The 19364-nt window shown below is 41.4% G+C and overlaps 1 protein-coding gene across 2 annotated transcripts in view; it reads left to right on the top strand.

Annotated features, from left to right (window-relative positions):
- The window catches only part of DST (dystonin), a gene marked incomplete at its 5' end in the record, with an annotated part of 425995 nt that overhangs the window by 236999 nt on the left and 169632 nt on the right, over window positions 1–19364 (top strand). Inside the window, 6 exons of one of the 2 annotated variants that reach the window (XM_081094138.1) lie at window positions 8247–8359; window positions 8450–8556; window positions 10747–10866; window positions 13796–13891; window positions 13990–14117; window positions 19173–19266. In XM_081094138.1, coding sequence (XP_080950264.1) covers window positions 8247–8359; window positions 8450–8556; window positions 10747–10866; window positions 13796–13891; window positions 13990–14117; window positions 19173–19266 — 658 coding nt within the window. Of the gene's footprint in view, window positions 1–8246; window positions 8360–8449; window positions 8557–10746; window positions 10867–13795; window positions 13892–13989; window positions 14118–18879; window positions 19047–19172; window positions 19267–19364 lie in introns of those variants that run through there. The other variant, XM_081094139.1, reaches the window with a different exon arrangement.

The raw sequence follows: 19364 nt of genomic DNA, 5'->3' as shown, positions 1-19364 counted from the left end.
AATTGGGAAGGTTAGACTAAAAGGCTGTGGTCAGAATCTTGTTTAATAGTCTGACCCGGAGGCCTGTGATTCAGCCACATGCTTGGATCCAGCCACGCCTTACAAGCTAAACTGGAGTGGACTGGTTTTATACAGGGAGCAGGTCCCTTTAGGGTTTGAAATGTTCCCATAGGAAGTTGGACTGTTGTTGTTGACTAGAGGATTCTAGATCCCTCAGAGTCAGGTCTGCCCTCAGGCTGCAGAACTGAGAGAGAGAGAGAGAGAGAGAGAGAGAGAGAGAGAGAGAGAGAGACAGAGAGACAGAGAGAGAGAGAGACAGAGAGACAGAGAGAGAGAGAGAGTCTGTGTGTACACACATACAGGTTGGGCTCTGGTTTGTGTGGCCATGGGCTAGGGCACTGACAGAGTCTTGTAGATGATGAATTTTTAAAAAGTCACAAGTATTTCAGTTTGTGAGGCAAAGTCACATTGCTTACTTACCTTACCAAATAAACTCAAAACTGTTGAACTCTGAGAGCATAAATGGTTGACTTCTAATCAGTATCACAATTTTAAATCCTTAGAGAGCTCACCTGCACTGCTTGTGGTGAGTCTGCATCCAAGTCAGGTGTATGAGTCTGTGGCCACATCCGGTGACTGTTTTTAATGTATCTGTACATTTGTAGATATAATTTGGCATATAGGGGAGATATCTATTTATATTACCTTCTTTCTGTGTTTCTGCCCCTCTTGCTGAGTTTAATTTATAGAAATTCTTTATAATACTAATTCTTCTATTATTATATGAAATAGTTCCTTATACATTTGAGGTAAGGAATACAACATTCTCCTAATTCCATTTTTTTGAGTCAGAAAACTGAACAAGTGACCCTACAATTAATAAGAAGATGGCTCACCTGGCTGTCCTCACCATGAAAGCCTGGTCAGTTTTGTTGGCAGTTTCCACAGTTCTACTCTTTCTTATATCTGTGACTTAAAAAAAATACCAACCAACTGAAAATACATTAACACATTAAGTAGAGTAAAAGGGTATGTACAGAAATGTGTTTCCCCTCCCCCCAGATTCCTGAGGCAATTACTGTTAAATTTCTTACATATTCTTTCAGAAATTTTCTATGCATATAAAAATACCTATTTTTTGGGAGGTGGGAAGGTCAGTTTTATTGAGGTATAATTTACATAAGGCACACAGTCTTGAAAACATGTATAATCTTTTCTAAAACATAAATGAAAGCATAGTATGTTTTTTACATTATTCTTCCTTCCCCCCTTAATTTATTTTACACATCTTTGCATACCAGGCAAATAGATTTACCTTATTCTTTTAAATACTGCATAGTGTTCTATATATGGATGTAACATACTTTATTTAATAGCACCTTATTGATGGCCATTATGTTTTTGCTACTTAAAAATGTTGTATTGGACTTTGTATGTGTCTTGTGCAGATGTGAGAATGTGTCTGTAGGATAAAGTCTTTGAAGTAGAATTGCTGGGTCAATTTTAAGACATATGTTTGAACTGTCTGCCAAAAGAGTCATATTGATATATATGCCTTCAACACTAGTTCCCTTCCATGATGCCTTTAAGAAAGAAACAATTCCTTACTTTATTTGTTAATTGCATTCTAGCAATTTTAATTTACCCTTTGATTTTTCTTCTGCTTTTAAAGTATGTGCTGGAGCTGAAGTTGTAGACCTACGTTTCTCTGTGTGTGGTATGCAAGTTATTAGTCTAAACATGTATGCATTAAGAGTTTACTGGGGTAAAGGGCAAATTAAGTTGGCAAATTGGGAGTGATCTCATCATTTTACCTGAATATCAGCAGTAGGGGCTGTCTTAGGCTAACATATGAGAGTGCCTATCACAATTCCAGAGGTTTAGAAAGTGTGTAATGAAGGAGTACCTCCACTGTCAAAATCAGTGCTATTATCTGTACTTACTGAAGTCCATGAGGCTTTATGGAGTTGATTGTTTGCAAAGTGAGTCATAGTTTATTAAGTATCTTCTAATTTCTGAGGTTGTGAGATTTCAATCTTGAAATACTAATAAAGCTTGCTATAAATAACAGTTTCTCATTCTTTGCTTTCTCCCTGTTGTTAGTAGGGAGTTTCAGAAAAAAAATTGGAAGAATATTTGAAATAAACTCAAGCATCTAGTTTTGAGAAAAAGGAAAATTACCTTCATAGCTTGTGGCCACCTTGAGGTTCTTGGCTGTGTTTCTTTCAACAGCATGTGCCCAAATATGAGCATAAAGGAATGCCTACACCCAGTTACGCAACTGTGGGTGGGTCTCCTGCATGTTCATATTTATTTCGGGGGGGTGGGGGGGGGGCAGGGAGGACTATATTACAACTCCTTTTTCCCCCATGGGTGGGGTGGGGAGGTGAGATGCTTTTTGCACCAATAAGAACAGTCAGAATATGCTAAGCCCAAACATGATTTAATTCAAACAGTCATCTTCAGGAATTTGTTATGGCAACCGCTCTGCCATCATAGCATAAGTGAGGCAAATTTCATGAATATTTTTATCGTGTGATTTATTGAAGGGCAGATGTTAAGTGACATATGTGGCTTCATGTATCTGTGTGTGAATTGGTGAGTTGTGTTCTGGAGTTGAAGGTGTTCTAAGACTGATCTCTAGGTAAAGGGAGTGCTGTGTGTGTGTGTGTGTGTGTGTGTGTGTGTTTAACTTCTACGGAATCCTTTGCCTTCCTTGCAAGCTGCTGAGGAGCATACTCATTTCTCGGGAAAGCCTGGCCCTGTATGAGCCCAGCTGTCTGCTTTGTGTGTGTATGTCTCCACGCAGTGAAGCACACTGGGAATGTTAGGCTTGAGGGTAGATGGGTGTCACTATAACTTCATGGTTACCAGCCTCAAGTGGTTCTGACCAAGCAGTCTTTTTCCATCCGTCTTAATTCACTTTTTTGTCACTCACCTCACTTTTGATGACTGATAATCTTCTCTCATTGTTATCTATTATCATTGTTAACTGATAATCTCAATTCCCTCAGAGACACTGAACCCATCCATGTAAAGCAAGCCTGTCAATCTCAAAGGCTAACATGGGCCAAATGAACAAGGCATGCGGCCCGTGAGTTTGACATGCTTGATGTAAAGTATTTCTTTTTGCTGCCAAGGGACAAACCTCGCTTCATTTGCATCCATCCTGGCCCCTGAGCAGGCCTTTCTCCACCTATCCAAGACCTGTCCCCCAAATCCCATGTTCTGGATCCCATCTCAACCATTGCTCCCCAAATCTTTCTCATTATATTACATTTTTCTCTCTAAACAGATCTTTCTATTGGACTTCAAGTTCATTTGGAACCTCTTTGTTAACAAAATAACAAACAGTAACTGCCTTATGTTACTCCTTTCCTTAAAGCCAGACTTGTCTATATATTCCATTTGTATTTCTTTTGCTCCATACTTATCACTCAACCCATGCTAACCTGGTTTCTGGCACCATAACCCACCAAAAACACTCTTAAGCTCGTGACTTCTAGAGTGACTTTTGTGTGGCTAAATCCTGTGGACAATTTTCAGACCTCATCTTTCTTCTCAGTATTTGATTCTCTTAACTAGTCTTTTCTTCTTAAAGTACTTTTTTTTTAAAAGCTTTATAGAACTACATTGATATATTCATGAATGTTTTGAGGACAGAAAGTTACTTTGAAGTATCTGTACCCCCAAAAAAAGTTCTTATGCAATTTTAATGTTCTGCTAGTATGGCTATCTGTCAGTGTGGATATCTTAATGTTACATATACATGTATCCACATACATGTACACATATGGATGCATGTGTATATAAGTACATGTGAGTGTATATGTGTGCATGAGGGTATATATGTATCTATTTTTCGAGAAGAATACTTTTTAAAGATGTGTTGTATGAAAGATAAGCATTACTTTTATCCAAAATTATTTTATATTGCAACAGCCATTTTTTGGTAACCTTTTGGGAACAAATTAAGGGCACTAACCATGCATATAAGTGGTTTGTTCTTTTTAGCCTCATTTTATTTACTTACTAGAGGCCTGGTGCATGGATTTGTGCACCAGTGGGGTCCCTCAGCCTAGCCTGCGCCCTCTCACAATCCAGGACCTCTCAAGGGATGTAGTAGTGTGCGAAGCAGCAGGCGGCCGGGGAGGAGCTCGAGCCCAGGCCAGGCACTGCACCGCGCCTGCTCATCCTTGCCCCACCTTGCCTGCTGCCACCACTTGGTAGTGCTCTCGTTGAGGCAGGAGAGGCTCGTGCTGCTGCAGCTGCGCTTGTCAGCCATGAGCCCGGTTTCTGGTGCCCATCAGTCAGCTGAGCAGTGCACTAATCACCAAAGGGCAGCTCCTGCATTGAGTGTCTGCCCCCTGGTGATCAGTGCTGATCATAGCAACCAGTCAACTGGTCATTCAGTCGTTTGGTCATTCGGTTGTTCGGTCACTTAGGCTTTTGTATATATAGACTTTATTACTATTATTATTTATTTGCTGACAGTATTACAGATGTTTCCCATTTTCTCCATTTTGCTCCCCTCCACTCAACACTGCCCCACCCCAGGCCTTCCCCATACTAGGTCTCTGTCCATTGGTTATACATATGTATTCTTTGGTTAATCTCTTCCTGTCCCCTCCCACCCCCCACACCCCACTGAGATCTGTTATTCTGTTCCATTCATCTTATGACCTATTTTGGTTTTATAATTCAAATATAAAATTTATGTTATTTTCTTATAGTTTCATTTTTTGTAAGCTATTTTAAGTAATTTATAGAAAAAAGGTGGCATATAAAGATATGTTTTTTAAAATGGCAATCCATGATGATAGAGTCATTCAGAGGAGATTGGATTATTACAGAATAATGACATAAGTAAGAGTTAGAATTGCCTCTTTTCCATAAAAAACTAGTATATATTATTTTAGGCAGCAGAGAGTTATATTACATGATTTTGAAAGGTTTCCAGAAATTAAGGAAATCAGAATAGTTCATGCTCAGCTGTCTAAACTATCATTCAGGAACATGGTTGCTGCCTTCTCCATGCTGACAGTATAGTGTAATCTTTGGTTAGTCAAACCTGAAATGGGAATGAAATTTCCTATTAATGCCACACAAAAAGGAGATAGCACAGTGCCATGAAACCCATCTTCTTTATGTGGAAAATAGCTGAAGTTTGTAAAGGTCGCATTATCCCAGCGGGACTCTGAAGAAAGAAGGAAGGGAGACAGGTCACAGCACGAGCCTCTTCTGGCAGCTCCAGCCGGATAGAGGCGAAGCAGAATGGAAGCCCTTTGAGGAGGATTAGGGGAAGGATAGGATTTTGAAAATGTTCAGGCACTTACTTTTTCATAGTGGTTTTAAAATTTTATCCTTTTTCACTTTTTGCTTAATTTTTTAATGGAGGAAAGCCAGTTAAGTTTTTGTTCCATTAAAGTGTTAAGTATCATGATAAAGAGGTGCTTTTATCCAAACTCACGTATTATACAGCTGCTTTTGTGCTGAAATGACTGTCATTCAGGAGGGAGTTTTATGTGTTATTCTCTTACTCAAAAACGCGATTCTTCAGTGGCTTGATTCATTCTGTCGGGGATTACACAGTGCTCACCGTTCCTTGCTAATGGCAGGGCTCGCAGAACAACATGCTCTTTCTTGTTGGGGGACTTGGCAAATTCAGAAAGGCTGGTTTTTATTTTTTTCAAAATGTGTGAACTTTATGGAAGCAAAACAATTTTCTGAACTTTAGGTATTTGTTTTTGTCTAGACTGTTATGCACATCTGTTTAGTAATCCTAAAGTTGGCAGATTGTTCAAAAGGGTCTGTGTGGGGGGAAAAAAGCTTCTACGTGTCTACAAAATGTTATTCCTAGAGGCTTGTCATTTAATTCTTCTACTGGTGTCAGCAGATTTATTGTTTCTATAATACATGCCAGGCCACTTTTCAGTGATCAAATTGGTGGCATGTGAAACACAAAAGAATTTCCTGGGAAACAAGAAGTAGGTAATGGTAGCTCTAGTTCAAGGTAATGAACACTTCAAAGAGTTATAACACTGTAACTAGATTTCTTTGGAAGTCTGCATTCTCATCAGATAAAAATAAGAGTACAAATTGCTGTTTACCTTCCTAAGATTAATGATATAATTTCAAAGAGTTTCTCATGTAAACAGCCTTCCAAGTAGTAGTCAAAATAACTTGCATTTCATTTGTCCCACTCCACCTCTGAGCCCTCCCGCTTTTCTGCACTCCGCAAGTGTGGAACCAGAGTGCCTGTGAGGCAGAGAGCCTTCTCTTAGAAGTTGATCAACAGGTTCTAACTCAGTGACTTTGGGACTGGGTGCCACACTTTTTGAAGGCTTTACTAAGTTTCCACATTTATTTCTGCATTCTTTTAACAATTATTATTTTTTGTTAATCCTCACCTGAGGACATTTCCCCCCTTTAATTTTTATTTTATTTTATTTTTAAAATATATTTCTTTATTGATTTCAGAGAGGAAGAGAGAAGGAGAGAGAGATAGAAACATCAACGATGAGAGTGAATCGTGGATAGGCTGCCTCCTGCACACCCCTACTGGGAATCGAACCCGCAACACAGGCATGTGCCCTTGGCCAGAATCGAACCTGGGACCCTTCAGTCCACAGGCTGACGCTCTATCCACTGAGCCAAGCTGGCTAGGGCCCCCCTTTAATTTTTAGAAAGAGTGGAAGGGAGGGAGAAGGGAGGGGAGAGAGAGAGAAACCTCAATGTGAGAGAGACACATCAATTGGTTGCCTCCCACATGTAGGTGGGGATTGAACCTGCAACCCAGGTACTTGCCCTTGACCAGGAATTGAACCGTGAACCTTTGATGCACAGGCCAACACTCTAACCACTGAGAAACACCAGACAGGGCTAATGCTTTATTGATTTTTTTTTTAAAAGAAAATTAAAAAAAATATGTTTTTAGTGATTTTTAAAGACAGAGGAAGGGAGAAGAATAGAGAGATAGAAACATCGATGGGAGAGAACCATCATCGATCGGCTGCCTCCTGCACCCCCCTACTGGGGATTGAGCACGCAACTCAGGCATGTGCCCTGATTGGGAATCAAGCTGATGACTTCTTGGTTCATGGGTTGACGCTCAACCACTGAGCAACACTGTCCGGACACTAATGCTTTATTTTTTAGATGAAAGTTTCCTGATTGGCTTTTGGCCAAATTTTGCCTCCTAATTTAGAGTATTTTAAAAGTCTTTTCTCATCTCATATAGATAAAGCTAGGTACCTTTGTGGTTTAGAGCAGCGGTCGCCAACTGGTGGTCCGTGGACCACTGGTGGTCCGTGAGGTCCGAAAGGTTGGTAAATGCTGGTTTAGAGTATCATGTAAGTCCTACAGATTAGAAAGAGATGTCTGAGGTAGGAGAGAGTGTGTTGTGTGTTGACAGTCATGTTTGTGAAGATACAAACTAGTGCTTATTTAGCTATTTATGATTCAAATTACTAACTAACCAACCCATTTACCAGCTTACCTACAGGTATTTATTGAATGTCTACCGAGTATATGCCACTCTTTATATTAGCAGCAGAATCAAATACAAATGTGTATTAACATATGGTTCTTTCCATCTTGGTGTTGGCTAGTTGGGAGAAACAGGATGTACATGCACATTAAACAGTGAATTAACAGGGCAAGGAAGTATATGATTGTTCTAAGTGCAACGTGACTAGTACAGGCCAAGGCGTATAAGGACTTCAGGGAACAGGGAGAGAAACGGAGAGCTGGGAAGGTGAGTGAGGGCTCCACTGAGGAGATGGGCTTGATCTCTGCTTGCAGGGACAAATAGGATTGAAGAAGATGACAGTGACAGGGAAGGACATCCTGGATGGATGGGGGATGCCATGCTGTGGCAGTGAACTGAGTATCAGCCTTTGTGTTTGGGGAGAAACAATGAGGGATGCTGGCTGGATTAGAAGGGTGTTGAGTAGTGGAACTTGCATAGGTTGAATGGGACAGATGTTCTTATAGATTCTGATTATGAGGGATTTGTAGACCTGACCGAAAGTTATGTGTGTTCAAATTTTTATATTTTTTCCTCATTACACTCGCCTTTGCCACACATGTTTCTGAGAGAAGTAAGCAATGTTTGGTGAAAATCTCCTTAACACGGGCTTAGAATTAATATTTGCAGTAGTTGCTATATAAATAGATATGCATGTAAATATAATGTTGAAAAGGCACCTGAGAAAACATAATTAATACAATGCATTTTTTCCTAGGCCGGACCTGATAGACATGAATACTGTTGCTGTTCAAAGCAACCTTGCAAATTTAGAGCACGCTTTTTATGTAGCAGAAAAAATTGGCGTTAGCAGACTCCTGGATCCTGAAGGTGAGCTGTTGCCTTGACAAGATGTGGCCTGAAGGTTTGATCAACAGTAATCTGTCAACCTCTTGAAATAATTTGTGTTGCTGCTTTTAGACGTTGATGTTTCCTCTCCTGATGAAAAATCCGTAATAACGTATGTGTCATCTCTCTATGATGCATTTCCCAAAGTCCCTGAAGGTGGTGAAGGCATCAGTGCAAATGTGAGTATTGATTCTTTTTCATTCTAAGAAGCTTCTGATTTGGCAATGTCTACTTAACCGAATTCTTTGATAGTGCTTTTTATCTTAAATATAAAATATTTTTAAAAGAAGTTGATTTTAATATGCTATTTACCAAACTGATATTGCATGCACTTGGATGGTATCATTCCATTATTAAAATTAAAATATAACAAGAAAACACTTGTTATATTTGATACTTTTGTTCAGTATCAAAAGTTAATTCAGGGTTAATTTTTTTTTTTTGATAAATAGTAGCTACAAACCACTGCATTTTGGAGATACTCATTTTTTAACTTGCTATTTTACAGCTGCTCTATTTGATGTGTTTGTATAGAATATCTCATGTTTGAAGTCACTTTCAGTGACGTTTATTACCTCATATGATTCCATGAGAGAAGTTGGCTTGGTATTGCTTCTCTGATTTAACAGTGAGACCCAGAGGAAGGCGATTTATTTTGCCAAATTGACAGAGCTCCTTTGTAAGCAGGGCAAGGTCTCTGAAATGTAGCTTTGGATCTTTATTAGTCCACAATTTGCCATGGGTTTGTGCAATTCCGTTCAGTCGTGCATTTTTTAGTGGTCATGCTAACAAGTGCTTATGCATTTCTGGAAGAGACAGGAAACCCTACACGCATTCTGCACTTGGGGGTGAGCACCCCTCACCCTGGGCCTTTCCCCCTCCTCCTTGCAGACACCATTAAAAAAAATTTTACTTTGAAGATTTAGGAGCTCATCTTGGTGAGCTCTCTTTCCTGATATTTTACTTCACCTTTGTATGCTGCTGCGTTTAGACTTATTTTCCCTTCTCTTCCTCTTGTTCTTTCTCTCAAAAGCTTTATCTATTCTTTTGATCCCTAAGTAACTTGCTTCCATGTTTATCCTCTCCTCTGATTTAATGCAGTTCTCCAAGGACTCAGTGCTGACTGTTGCTTGAGAATGTTTCTTGTGGCTATTCTATTCTCACTACCTCCACCCCATTCCTGACTCTTAGAACCAGGATGATAGCTTTCCTATGGTTTTCCATCTCCCCTTTTTCTCCCCCCATCAACTCTGCACAGTCACCAAATTAGCTTGAAAACGTTCAGTGGCTACATATGACTTGCACGATTAACTCCATTCTAGATATTCTGACATTCAAAATTCTGCATATATAAATTTAGCTTTTCTTCATTTTTAGCTCTGACATCTCAACACAAACTGTTTGCTGGTAGCCAGGGCATTCCTATTTCAGAATCCTGATTCACTTGGGGCTCTGTCTTTTATGCACCCCTCTCTCTTTCTCCTTACCCGCCCCCCCGACCCTCCCCCCAACAATTACTGGAAGTTTGAGAACTGCTCAGGGATTGAGAACTTCTTCCCAAGGAGCTTTTAGTGACCACTTTAGGCACACTGATGCTTATCTGATACTTATCTCAACTCCTTGCATATACTACCAGTTATTTCAACACTTAATTGAATACTGCTTTTCATTTTTCTCAGCTGTTCATATTATGAATCTCTCTTGTCTCCCCATCTAGACAGTAACACTTTGATAATAGGTATTATGTCTTCAAGCAATATATTTTTATTACGACACTTAGCACAATGCTTTGAACATAATGAGAATTTATCAAATATTTAATTGAATATAGCAGTTGACAACCTTCCAGTTTTCTCCATTTAAAAAAGTTTGCAAAATGAGTACTTGAGTAATCTCACCATAGGTATTTCCTGTAGTTTTCATTCCTGACTGGTTTCTTATATAATTTATAGCTCTTTTGAGTTTCATACATAAAGGGGACTTAGATCTAAAAAGGTTGACAGAGTGGCAACCAACTTGGCTTATGCAAGCTGTCATTTCCCCTTCTTGAGCCCCTGGCAAGTTGACTGTGGAAGTCTTTTCTGCTGTGCTTGGGCGCTGCCTCAGAACCCTTCTCCACACAGTGCCCAGGCAGCCCTGTCTCTGGATCAGAATTGGCAGTCATCAGGCCACTGTGGATAGCATGGTTTTAAAGCTGTGTACGTGGGAAGAATTGGGATGCATGGAAAGGATGAGGACTGCGTGAGAAGTAAACCATTTAGCCGGCTTAAAGATATGTAAATACACAGAATGACCTTTGACTAAATTGTGTTAGATGTGAATCTTACTATCGACAGCCATGGGCTTTTCCTGTCATTTTCTTGTTCTAGGATGTTGAAGTCAAATGGATTGAATACCAGAATATGGTGAACTACCTCATCCAGTGGATTCGACACCATGTGGCCACAATGTCTGAGAGAGCATTTCCCAATAATCCCGTAGAACTGAAGGTCAGTGGCACTACAGGGGTTAAATAGGATTGACCTGATATTTAACTTGTAAATAATCCTGTAATAATTCTGTTATTTTAAATGTTATTTACTGATTGATTTTAAAGAGAGAGGCAGAGAAAGAGAAACATTGATTTTTTTATTCCACTTATTTATGCATTCATTGGCTGATTCTTCTACTATGTGCCCTAACTAGAGATTGAACCTGCAACCTTAGCATATTGGGATGGCGCTCTAACCAACTGAGCTACCTGACCAAATATTCTGTTATTTAGAAGTTCAAGAAAAATTGCCCTTGATGAGCCATTAATAAATAGGCATTTTAAAAATGTACTCATCTCCCCATTATACAGAGAAAATAGAGGTAAACATTAGTACTTAAAATGTAATAGTAACAATATCTTAAATAAACTTATAGCCCCTTAGTTTTGAATTGAGGGTTAAAGGTTTGAGTCTCTGGAGGTGACCTTGCCAAATGGATTTTGGTGTGTGGGAAATGTTTGAAGTTCACCAGATGGCTGTGGTTGGAGGGACCCTGGGAAGCTTGCCTAAGGGTGACGGTGGTTAAGACTGTGCCTATGGTGTCGAATCCTATAAAGTCACTTTAGATCCTTTTGTATAGCAAGAGGTCCTTACTCTACTTCACTATGAATTTGAAAATACATACGTGAATTCTGGGATAAATGTATTCATGGTTTAGTAAAACATTTGCTACTACTACCCGGCCAGTGTGGCTCAGTGATTGAGCTTTGACCTATGAACCAGAGGTCATGGTTCGATTCCTGGTCAGGGCACATTCTCTGGATTGTGGGCTTGATCCCCAATGTCGGGTGTGCAGGAGGTAGCCGATCAATGATTCTCTCTATCAATATCAATGATGTTTCTATCTCTCCCTCTCCCTTCCTGTCTGAAATCAATAAAAATATATTTTAAAAAAAATTGCTACTACCTCAGAACACGTCTAACTCCTTGAGGCAAAGATATTATAGAAATATAAAAGTCACTATAGATATATAAACTTAATTGAAGAATGATTTGTCTCACTTTGTGTATGTATTAGGGTCTATAACAAAATAGCCTACTTTCTTTCAAGAAACATACAATGTGAATATTAACGGTAAAGTCTAGTTCCTTGAATTATAAGCTTTGTTTAAATGATCGCACTGGAATCACAAAGACTGCAGTGACTGAGGGCGGACCCTGTTCAAGTTATTCACTGTGTTCAAGCATCTGTGCAGACCATCTGTGAAGCAGCTCTCCATTCACAGTGCCTGGGGAGTTTGTCCTTGGCACGCAGTCAACTTGGCCCGTGTTGATAGGATGCTTTTTAACTGCTCTGAAGTTGTTTGTGTGAAGTCTCCCTATGTGGATGTAAACATTTCCAGGACAAGAAGGATCCCCCCTCTATCACCACATCTACCACGAGCAGCGTTTAGCCTAGAATGGCACTCTGTGCTTATTTACTGATGGACGTCTTGAAACGTTGCGTTTTACGACCAAAACAGTTTTCAGATTTCAAGTTCAAATTGTTTCCAAGTGGATTCCTATTGTCAGACACTTGGGTAAATTTGTACTGGCTTCTGATTAATGCAGATTCTTAAAGTTTTGGAAAAATTTTGAGTGAATGAATACCCAGGTTACTTGCTGGTGCCTGGGATAGGATATAATCTACACTAATAAAAGAGAAACATGCAAATTGGTGTCACTCCACTATGCCCACCAGCCAATCAGGATGAGCATGCAAATTAACCCAACAAAGATGGTGGTTAATTTGCATATGCAGGCGCAGAGCGAAGACTGAAGATGACTGAAGACTGAATAGGCTTGGCTTCTCTGCTGCGGTTGGATTGAAGGCCTGGGTCCCGGGTGCCAGAGGAAAACCCGTGCTGGCAGCCAGGGGATGGAAGGCCTATTGCACGAATCACCTCATGCAACGGGCCTCTAGTATAAAAAATAAAAAATATGTGGAGAAAATGCTAGTAATGTTATTAGCTAGCAGAACATTGAAAAGAGTCCTTCAGAAATGTGTCTGTCTAAAGATTAAAAGCGACTTTTTAAAAAAACAGCATGAATCAGGATGAAATAATTAGTATACACTTATTAAATGTGGAGATGCTTTACATCATTTTTATGAAGGTCCTTTTTAGTAAATATAATAAGAGATTTCAAATTAGTATCTGCAAACTAGATAATAATTTAATTACATGGTTAAAATGTCTATAATAAACCAGTAACCATTAACGTCTATCTCTGTTGACTAAGAGATCTGTTTAACTTAGCCAGTGGGACATTGACCTCAAGTTTTAACTCCATCTATCTGATAAGAATTCTGTTTTCAAGGATAGATCCATGGAAAAGACAAGAACAGGTTTTTTCCCCCCTTTATGGAAATTGTATCAGATTATTTTTCCAAAAGCTAATTTGCCACAGTTGGAAAGTATGTTTTTCTTTTTTTTTTTTTAAATCCTCACCTGAGGATTTTTTTAGAGAGAGTGGAAGAGAGACAGACAGGCAGAGAGAAACATCGATGTGAGAGAAACACATTGATTGGTTGCCTCCTGCGTGAGCCCTGACCAGGGCCTGAGGTTATGCTTCGCTCTGCGCCTGCATATGCAAATTAACCAGGGCCAAGGTATGTGCCCTTGACCGGAACCGAACTCAGGACCCTTTGATCCACAGGCTGACGCTCTACCCACTGAGCCAGACCAGGTAGGGCAGAAAGTGTGTCTTTTAGGATGTGTTTTCTTGTTTGTTTGATGAGACTGTTAATAGAGCCGTAGTAAGTTCTACCACGGTTCATTATCTAGACACTATGAATTCCACTGAATGCATAGGACACAGTCGGTAGCATTTGAAGGGGTAACATTATGCCATAATGAAAACAGGTCTTTGAATGTTGAGTCTTCATTTATTTTCCCTTTCGTTTTAGGCACTTTACAATCAGTATTTACAGTTTAAAGAAACAGAAATTCCCCCAAAGGAGACAGAAAAATCAAAAATCAAACGCCTATATAAATTATTAGAGGTAAGCAGAAATTTCCTTTTATTGTCAAGTGTAATTATTCATTTACTTGTTTTTACATATTTGCTTTGAATTAAATTTTTTTTTTAAATTTTCTCCAGATTTGGATAGAATTTGGACGCATCAAACTCCTTCAAGGTTATCATCCAAATGACATAGAAAAAGAGTGGGGGAAGCTTATCATTGCCATGCTTGAGAGGGAGAAGGCGCTGCGTCCAGAAGTAGAAAGGTAAGCTGAGTTATTTTTACCATGGAAACCTGGAGGATGAGTGGGTATCTCTTTGTTCTCATGGACAGAACTTACACTTTGGAACCAGGATGACCTAGGACCAACATTTATTTCCCTTTTCTGTTTCCCTGGCTGTGTGACCTTGGATAAGTCACTCAATCTTTCTGATGTTTCATTTTCTTATCTAGAAACTCTTCTAAAAGGTTTGAGGGATTAAAGCAGTGAAGTCATGTTTAAAAAAGACCCGATAGGCTGGGCTGGTCTGTGAAATCTCATCTAATAAGGTGGTAACAGGTTTAAAGCCTATCCAAGCAGCCATGAGAATTTCTCAAACTGGCTTTTATTTTTTTTCCCTATTGACCCCGTCGACCCACCTTCACTGCTGTGTCCACGGGTTATGCATATCCTATCTAATAAAAGAGAAACATGGTAATTAGCGTACGACCGCTACCCTTCCCATTGGCTAATCAGGGCGATATGCAACTTAACTGCCAGCCAAGATGGCGGCCAGCAGCCAGGCAGCTTGAAACTAACATGAGGCTTGCTTGCTTCAGTGACAGAGGAAACCAACGTTCCCCGCCTGCCTTGCCGGCCTCTGAGCCTGCAGTTTGAAACATTGTAACAAATATAGAAGCTAAACAAAACCCCAGAAATCTCAGACCTGGAGTTATACATTGTTTCGATTATAGAACCCAAATAAACCAGATACCTGCTTTCAGCAGCAGAGGCCTCAGAGCTGGAGCCAGAGCTAAAGCTGGCCCAGAATTAAAAAAAAAAAAGAAAAAAAGGAGCAGTTGGGAGCTTCAGCCCTCAGGCCCTCACCCAGACTGGCCAGGCACCCCAGTGGGGACCCCCCCCCAAGGGTGTGTGACCAGCTTCAAACAGCCATCATCCCCTCACCAAGGCTGGCCAGGCACCCCAGTGGGGACCCCCACCCTGAAGGGTGTGTGACCAGCTGCAAACAGCCATCATTCCCTCATCCAGGCTGGCGAGGCACCCCAGTGGGGACCCCCACCCTGATCCAGGACACCCTTCAGGGCAAACCAGCCGGCCCCCACACGTGCACCAGGCCTCTATCCTATATAGTAAAAGGGTAATATGCCTCCCAGCACCGGGATCAGCATGATAGGGGGCAGCGCCCAAACTCCCTGATCGCCCTGCGGCTCTGTGTGTGACGGGGTGGGGCCACAACCTCCCTATCCGCCCTGCTCTGTGCCTGATATGGGGGAGCTCCCCAACCCCCTGATCGCCCTGCAGCTCTGTGTGTGACAGGGTGCGGCGCCCCAACCCTCTGATCGGCCCTGCTCTGTGTGTGACAGGGTGCGGCGCCCCAACGCCCCCCCCCCCACGGGCCCTGCTCTGTGTGTGATGGGGTAGAGCCATAACCTCCCCATCAGCCCTGCCCTGAGTGTGAGAGGGTGCAGCACCCCAACCCCCTGATCCGCCCTGCTCTGTGTGTGACAGGGGGCGGTGCCCCAACTCCCCTATCGGCCCTACTCTCTGAGTGACAGGAGGGAGCTCCTCAACTCTCTGATCGGCCCTGCTCTGTGCATGACAGGGTACAGTGCCCCAACCCCCCTGATGGGCCCTGCTCTGTGCGTGACAGGGGGCAGCGCCCCAACCCCCCGATGGGCCCTGCTCTGTGCGTGACAGAGGGTGGTGCCGCAACCTCCCCATCGACCCTGCCTTGAGTGTGACGGGGCAGTGCCCCAACCCCCCAATCGGCCCTACCCTGAGCGTGACTGAGGGTGGCATCGCAACCTCCCAATCCGCCCTGCTCTGTGCATGACAGGGGGTGGTGCCCCAACTCCCCAATCGGCCCTGCTCTGAGCCCGATCGGGGGCTGCACCTAGGGATTGGGCCTGCCTTATGTCAGGCCCAAGCCAGCAGGTCGTTATCTCCCGAGGGGTCCCAGACTGCGAGAGGGCACAGGCCAGGCTGAGGGACCCCCCCTCCCCCCCGAGTGTACAAATTTTTGTGCACCGGGCCTCTAGTATACATATATACATATAAGTTCTTTGGTTAATCTTATCCCACCCTTACCCCCTTCCCTCTGAGGTTTGACATTCTGCTCCATGCTTCCATGTCTCTGGATCTATTTTGTTATCAGTTTATTTTGTTCACTAGATTCCACATATGAGTGAGATCTTGTGATACTTGTCTTCCTCTGACTGGCTTTTAAAGCACCAGGGCCTGGATCCAGAAGCTTACAGGCCCATAAAGAACTTATTTTGCTTCTTACAAGTTTGGCTGTGACCCTCTTTCTGTGGGGCCGTGGAAACCAGATTATGGACTGCCTCCATTTACAGGGCAGTGAGGTGGCTTCCAGAAAATACTCAGTAAATATCAGGTTAAGTTCTCCCTACAAGTGCATTTATTCCATGAAATTGTCACTGAATTCATTATTCTGTCTCTACTCCTCTACTCAGTGGCCCTGGCAGGTGCTTTGGGAAACATGTGTTGGATGCATTTGTCTTCGTTCTAGTCCTTACCTCCCAGCCTGACTAGTGGGAATTGGGATCTCTGTTCCTCATCAGCTGTGAGCTCCATGGGCCTGGGCTTCCACTCTCCGCCCTTCTCACACCACACCCTCCTTGCTCTCTTCCCGCAGCCACACTGCTCTCTCCGGAGCTCTGAGTGCCAAGGTCCCACCCTCCTCCATACCCAGGAGGTTTGCAGCCCTCTGTTCCTTTGGCAGGGAAGTCCAATTCATCCTGCCCCGCTCTCTTTACTCCTCATCATTCTCAGATCTCGGCTCCAGTGTTACTTCCTCAAGAAATTTTCCGTGGTCTCCTAGACTGGTGCAGATGTCTTGTTTATTACAACCCTTGTATTTACATGTGTTGTTCCTTCATGTCACTTATCTCTGTTGTAATTTTGTATTTATTTCTGTGATCATTTGATTAAGGGTTACCTGTTCCACTGTTATGAGCTCCAAAAATGTGGAGAAAAACGTGTTTTCACTGCTCCTTGTGTGGCCAGTGTTTAAGATGGTGTCAGGCACATGGAGAGGCGCTCAGTATACTTACGCTCTCTGTGCCCCACACTTGACCTCAACATTGTTAAAATGGGACATAAAGCTGTGACAATACAAGGGCAAGTCTAACTTGTCAGCCCTTTATTAAATTACTGCTCACACTCTTGTTAAAGCTTAATATTATATCAACATAACTGGATCATTGGAATGAAAATAAACTTGAAATACACAGTATGGAACTTTTATGGAGGAGGCGTTTGTAGGCGATTCAAGTGAGATACTAAGTTAATCATCTGGAGTAATGGCCAAGTCTGCTAGAGAAGGGATATGGAGTTGATTTTTTAGTCATCAGAATAGTAGCTGGAGTTAACTATATGTTAGTAAAAGAAGGCAGTGTAGGAGTTCCAGGTCCAGGAATCAGTCCATCCCGGATTAAATTAGTAGCTCAACTTGCAAGCCACGTCATTCTAGACAAGGTTATTAATCTCTTTAAGCCTCAGTTTCCTCATTTGTGAAGAGGATGTAGTAGTATCTACCACATTTGGTGGTTATGAGGATGAGGTGAAGTGGTGTATGTAAAATGATTAGTTGATTTCCAGGCACATAATAATTGCTTAATAAACATTAGGTGCTGCTGTTACTATTTTGAGATTTTCTGTTTACTAACTGTATAGGATGTCCCCCTCCAAAAGTATACATACACTTTGACTAATTATAAAGGCAGTGTTTATTAAAATACATTTCATTTTCAAAATTGAGCTGTCAGCTGTTAAAGTGTGCATACAGTTTTGGGGGATATACTGTACTTGATATGGCACTTTCAAATTCCCCCTTTTTTGCCTTCCAAAAAAAAAAATCAAAGCAAGTTTGGCTTTGTAGTGTTGGGGGTTAAGATGATATTTAGGAGCTTGTTTGGGTAAATACTTTAAGTTTTCTTGGTGTAACAAGTTATTTGGCATTAACTATATATATTGCAAATAATAGCTATGTGGCATGGGAGTGTGTAGGAGACAAATGAGAAATTCTTTTCCAGGAAAGGAAAAACAAGCATAGACAAATGAAATTTGCAAGCATTGTCTCAATAGTCTACTTAGCACTTTGGCTTTTAAACATATAAAGTAACTGTAGTAAGATTAGAGTCACCTTCCTGAGAGCATGCCACTTAAAGAAAGGTAAATGGGTCATTCTGCAGTTAATTTAACCTGACAAACAAATGACATGCTACTTAAACGGGAATGTACTTTCTTTCTCATCACATGAATTTGTTTACACATGCTTATAAATGCCACCATTCAGCCTTATTGTTATTTGGGTACAGACCTGGCCCTTTATAAAAGTCAGGCTGTGATTGAATATTTGTGGTTTTCTAGCTGATGATTGCTATTGCCTGACTAACTTTTACTAATTGTACCTGGGCTTCGATGAGGCATCTGAGTTGTTTTTTAGGTGGTTGCAATTGGATGACACTTGGTGAAAATATTTGGCCAGGTTTTTTTTCAGTGCCGCCCCATCAGCCTGCCTTGTCCATACTTGCAGGGTTTTAACGCAAGCTACAAAAGGCAAACCTCAGCTAGCAAACTCATGGCTTTAGGCGAGATTCTTTTGAATAGTTATCAGCGTATTATTTTCTGTGTGTTGCATATGCATGTAGGAGCATATTTAAGGAGCCATTAAAGCAGTCACATTCAGCTGCCACCTTTTCACTGTTAGAAGTAGAGCTTTCTGCAGACCTACTTTTTAGTCTACTTTTACTGGTCGAGAAGGAATATCATTTCGGGAATAAAAATGCACAGTAGTAGTTACAGCTACCATAGTAGTGATTCTGTGTTTAGTAACACTACTAGCACTCGAACCAGCCTTGATTCAAATGAAAATTTTCTCTCTGTTCATTGCGGGCCAACACTGATCAACTCCTGCATTAGCTTCGGCAATGAATCCGTGGATGGACACAGGTATTGAATCGCTGGTGTGGGATTGTGTTTTAGTCTCAGCGGACGGCATTTTTCAGCGATTGTGAACTCAGCGATTGTGAACTCTTCAAAGGGAGAGGCTATGTTCTCTTTTGTTCCTTCTTTCAGGTTGGAAATGTTACAGCAGATTGCCCACCGAGTTCAAAGGGACAGTGTTATCTGTGGAGACAAACTGATACTTGCTCGAAATGCTCTTCAGGCTGTAAGTTAATTTTAGGAGCCTTTGGAACTGTGGGAGAGGAATCTGTGAATTTGGATGAACTAAAATGTTTGCATAGCATTTGGTCAATTCTTGGTATT

Source organism: Myotis nattereri (assembly GCF_964212035.1).
Source record: "Myotis nattereri genome assembly, chromosome: 6".
Lineage (NCBI taxonomy): Eukaryota > Metazoa > Chordata > Mammalia > Chiroptera > Vespertilionidae > Myotis > Myotis nattereri.
Note: the sequence above shows the minus strand (reverse complement) of the source record. Positions and strands in the feature narration are given on the sequence as shown.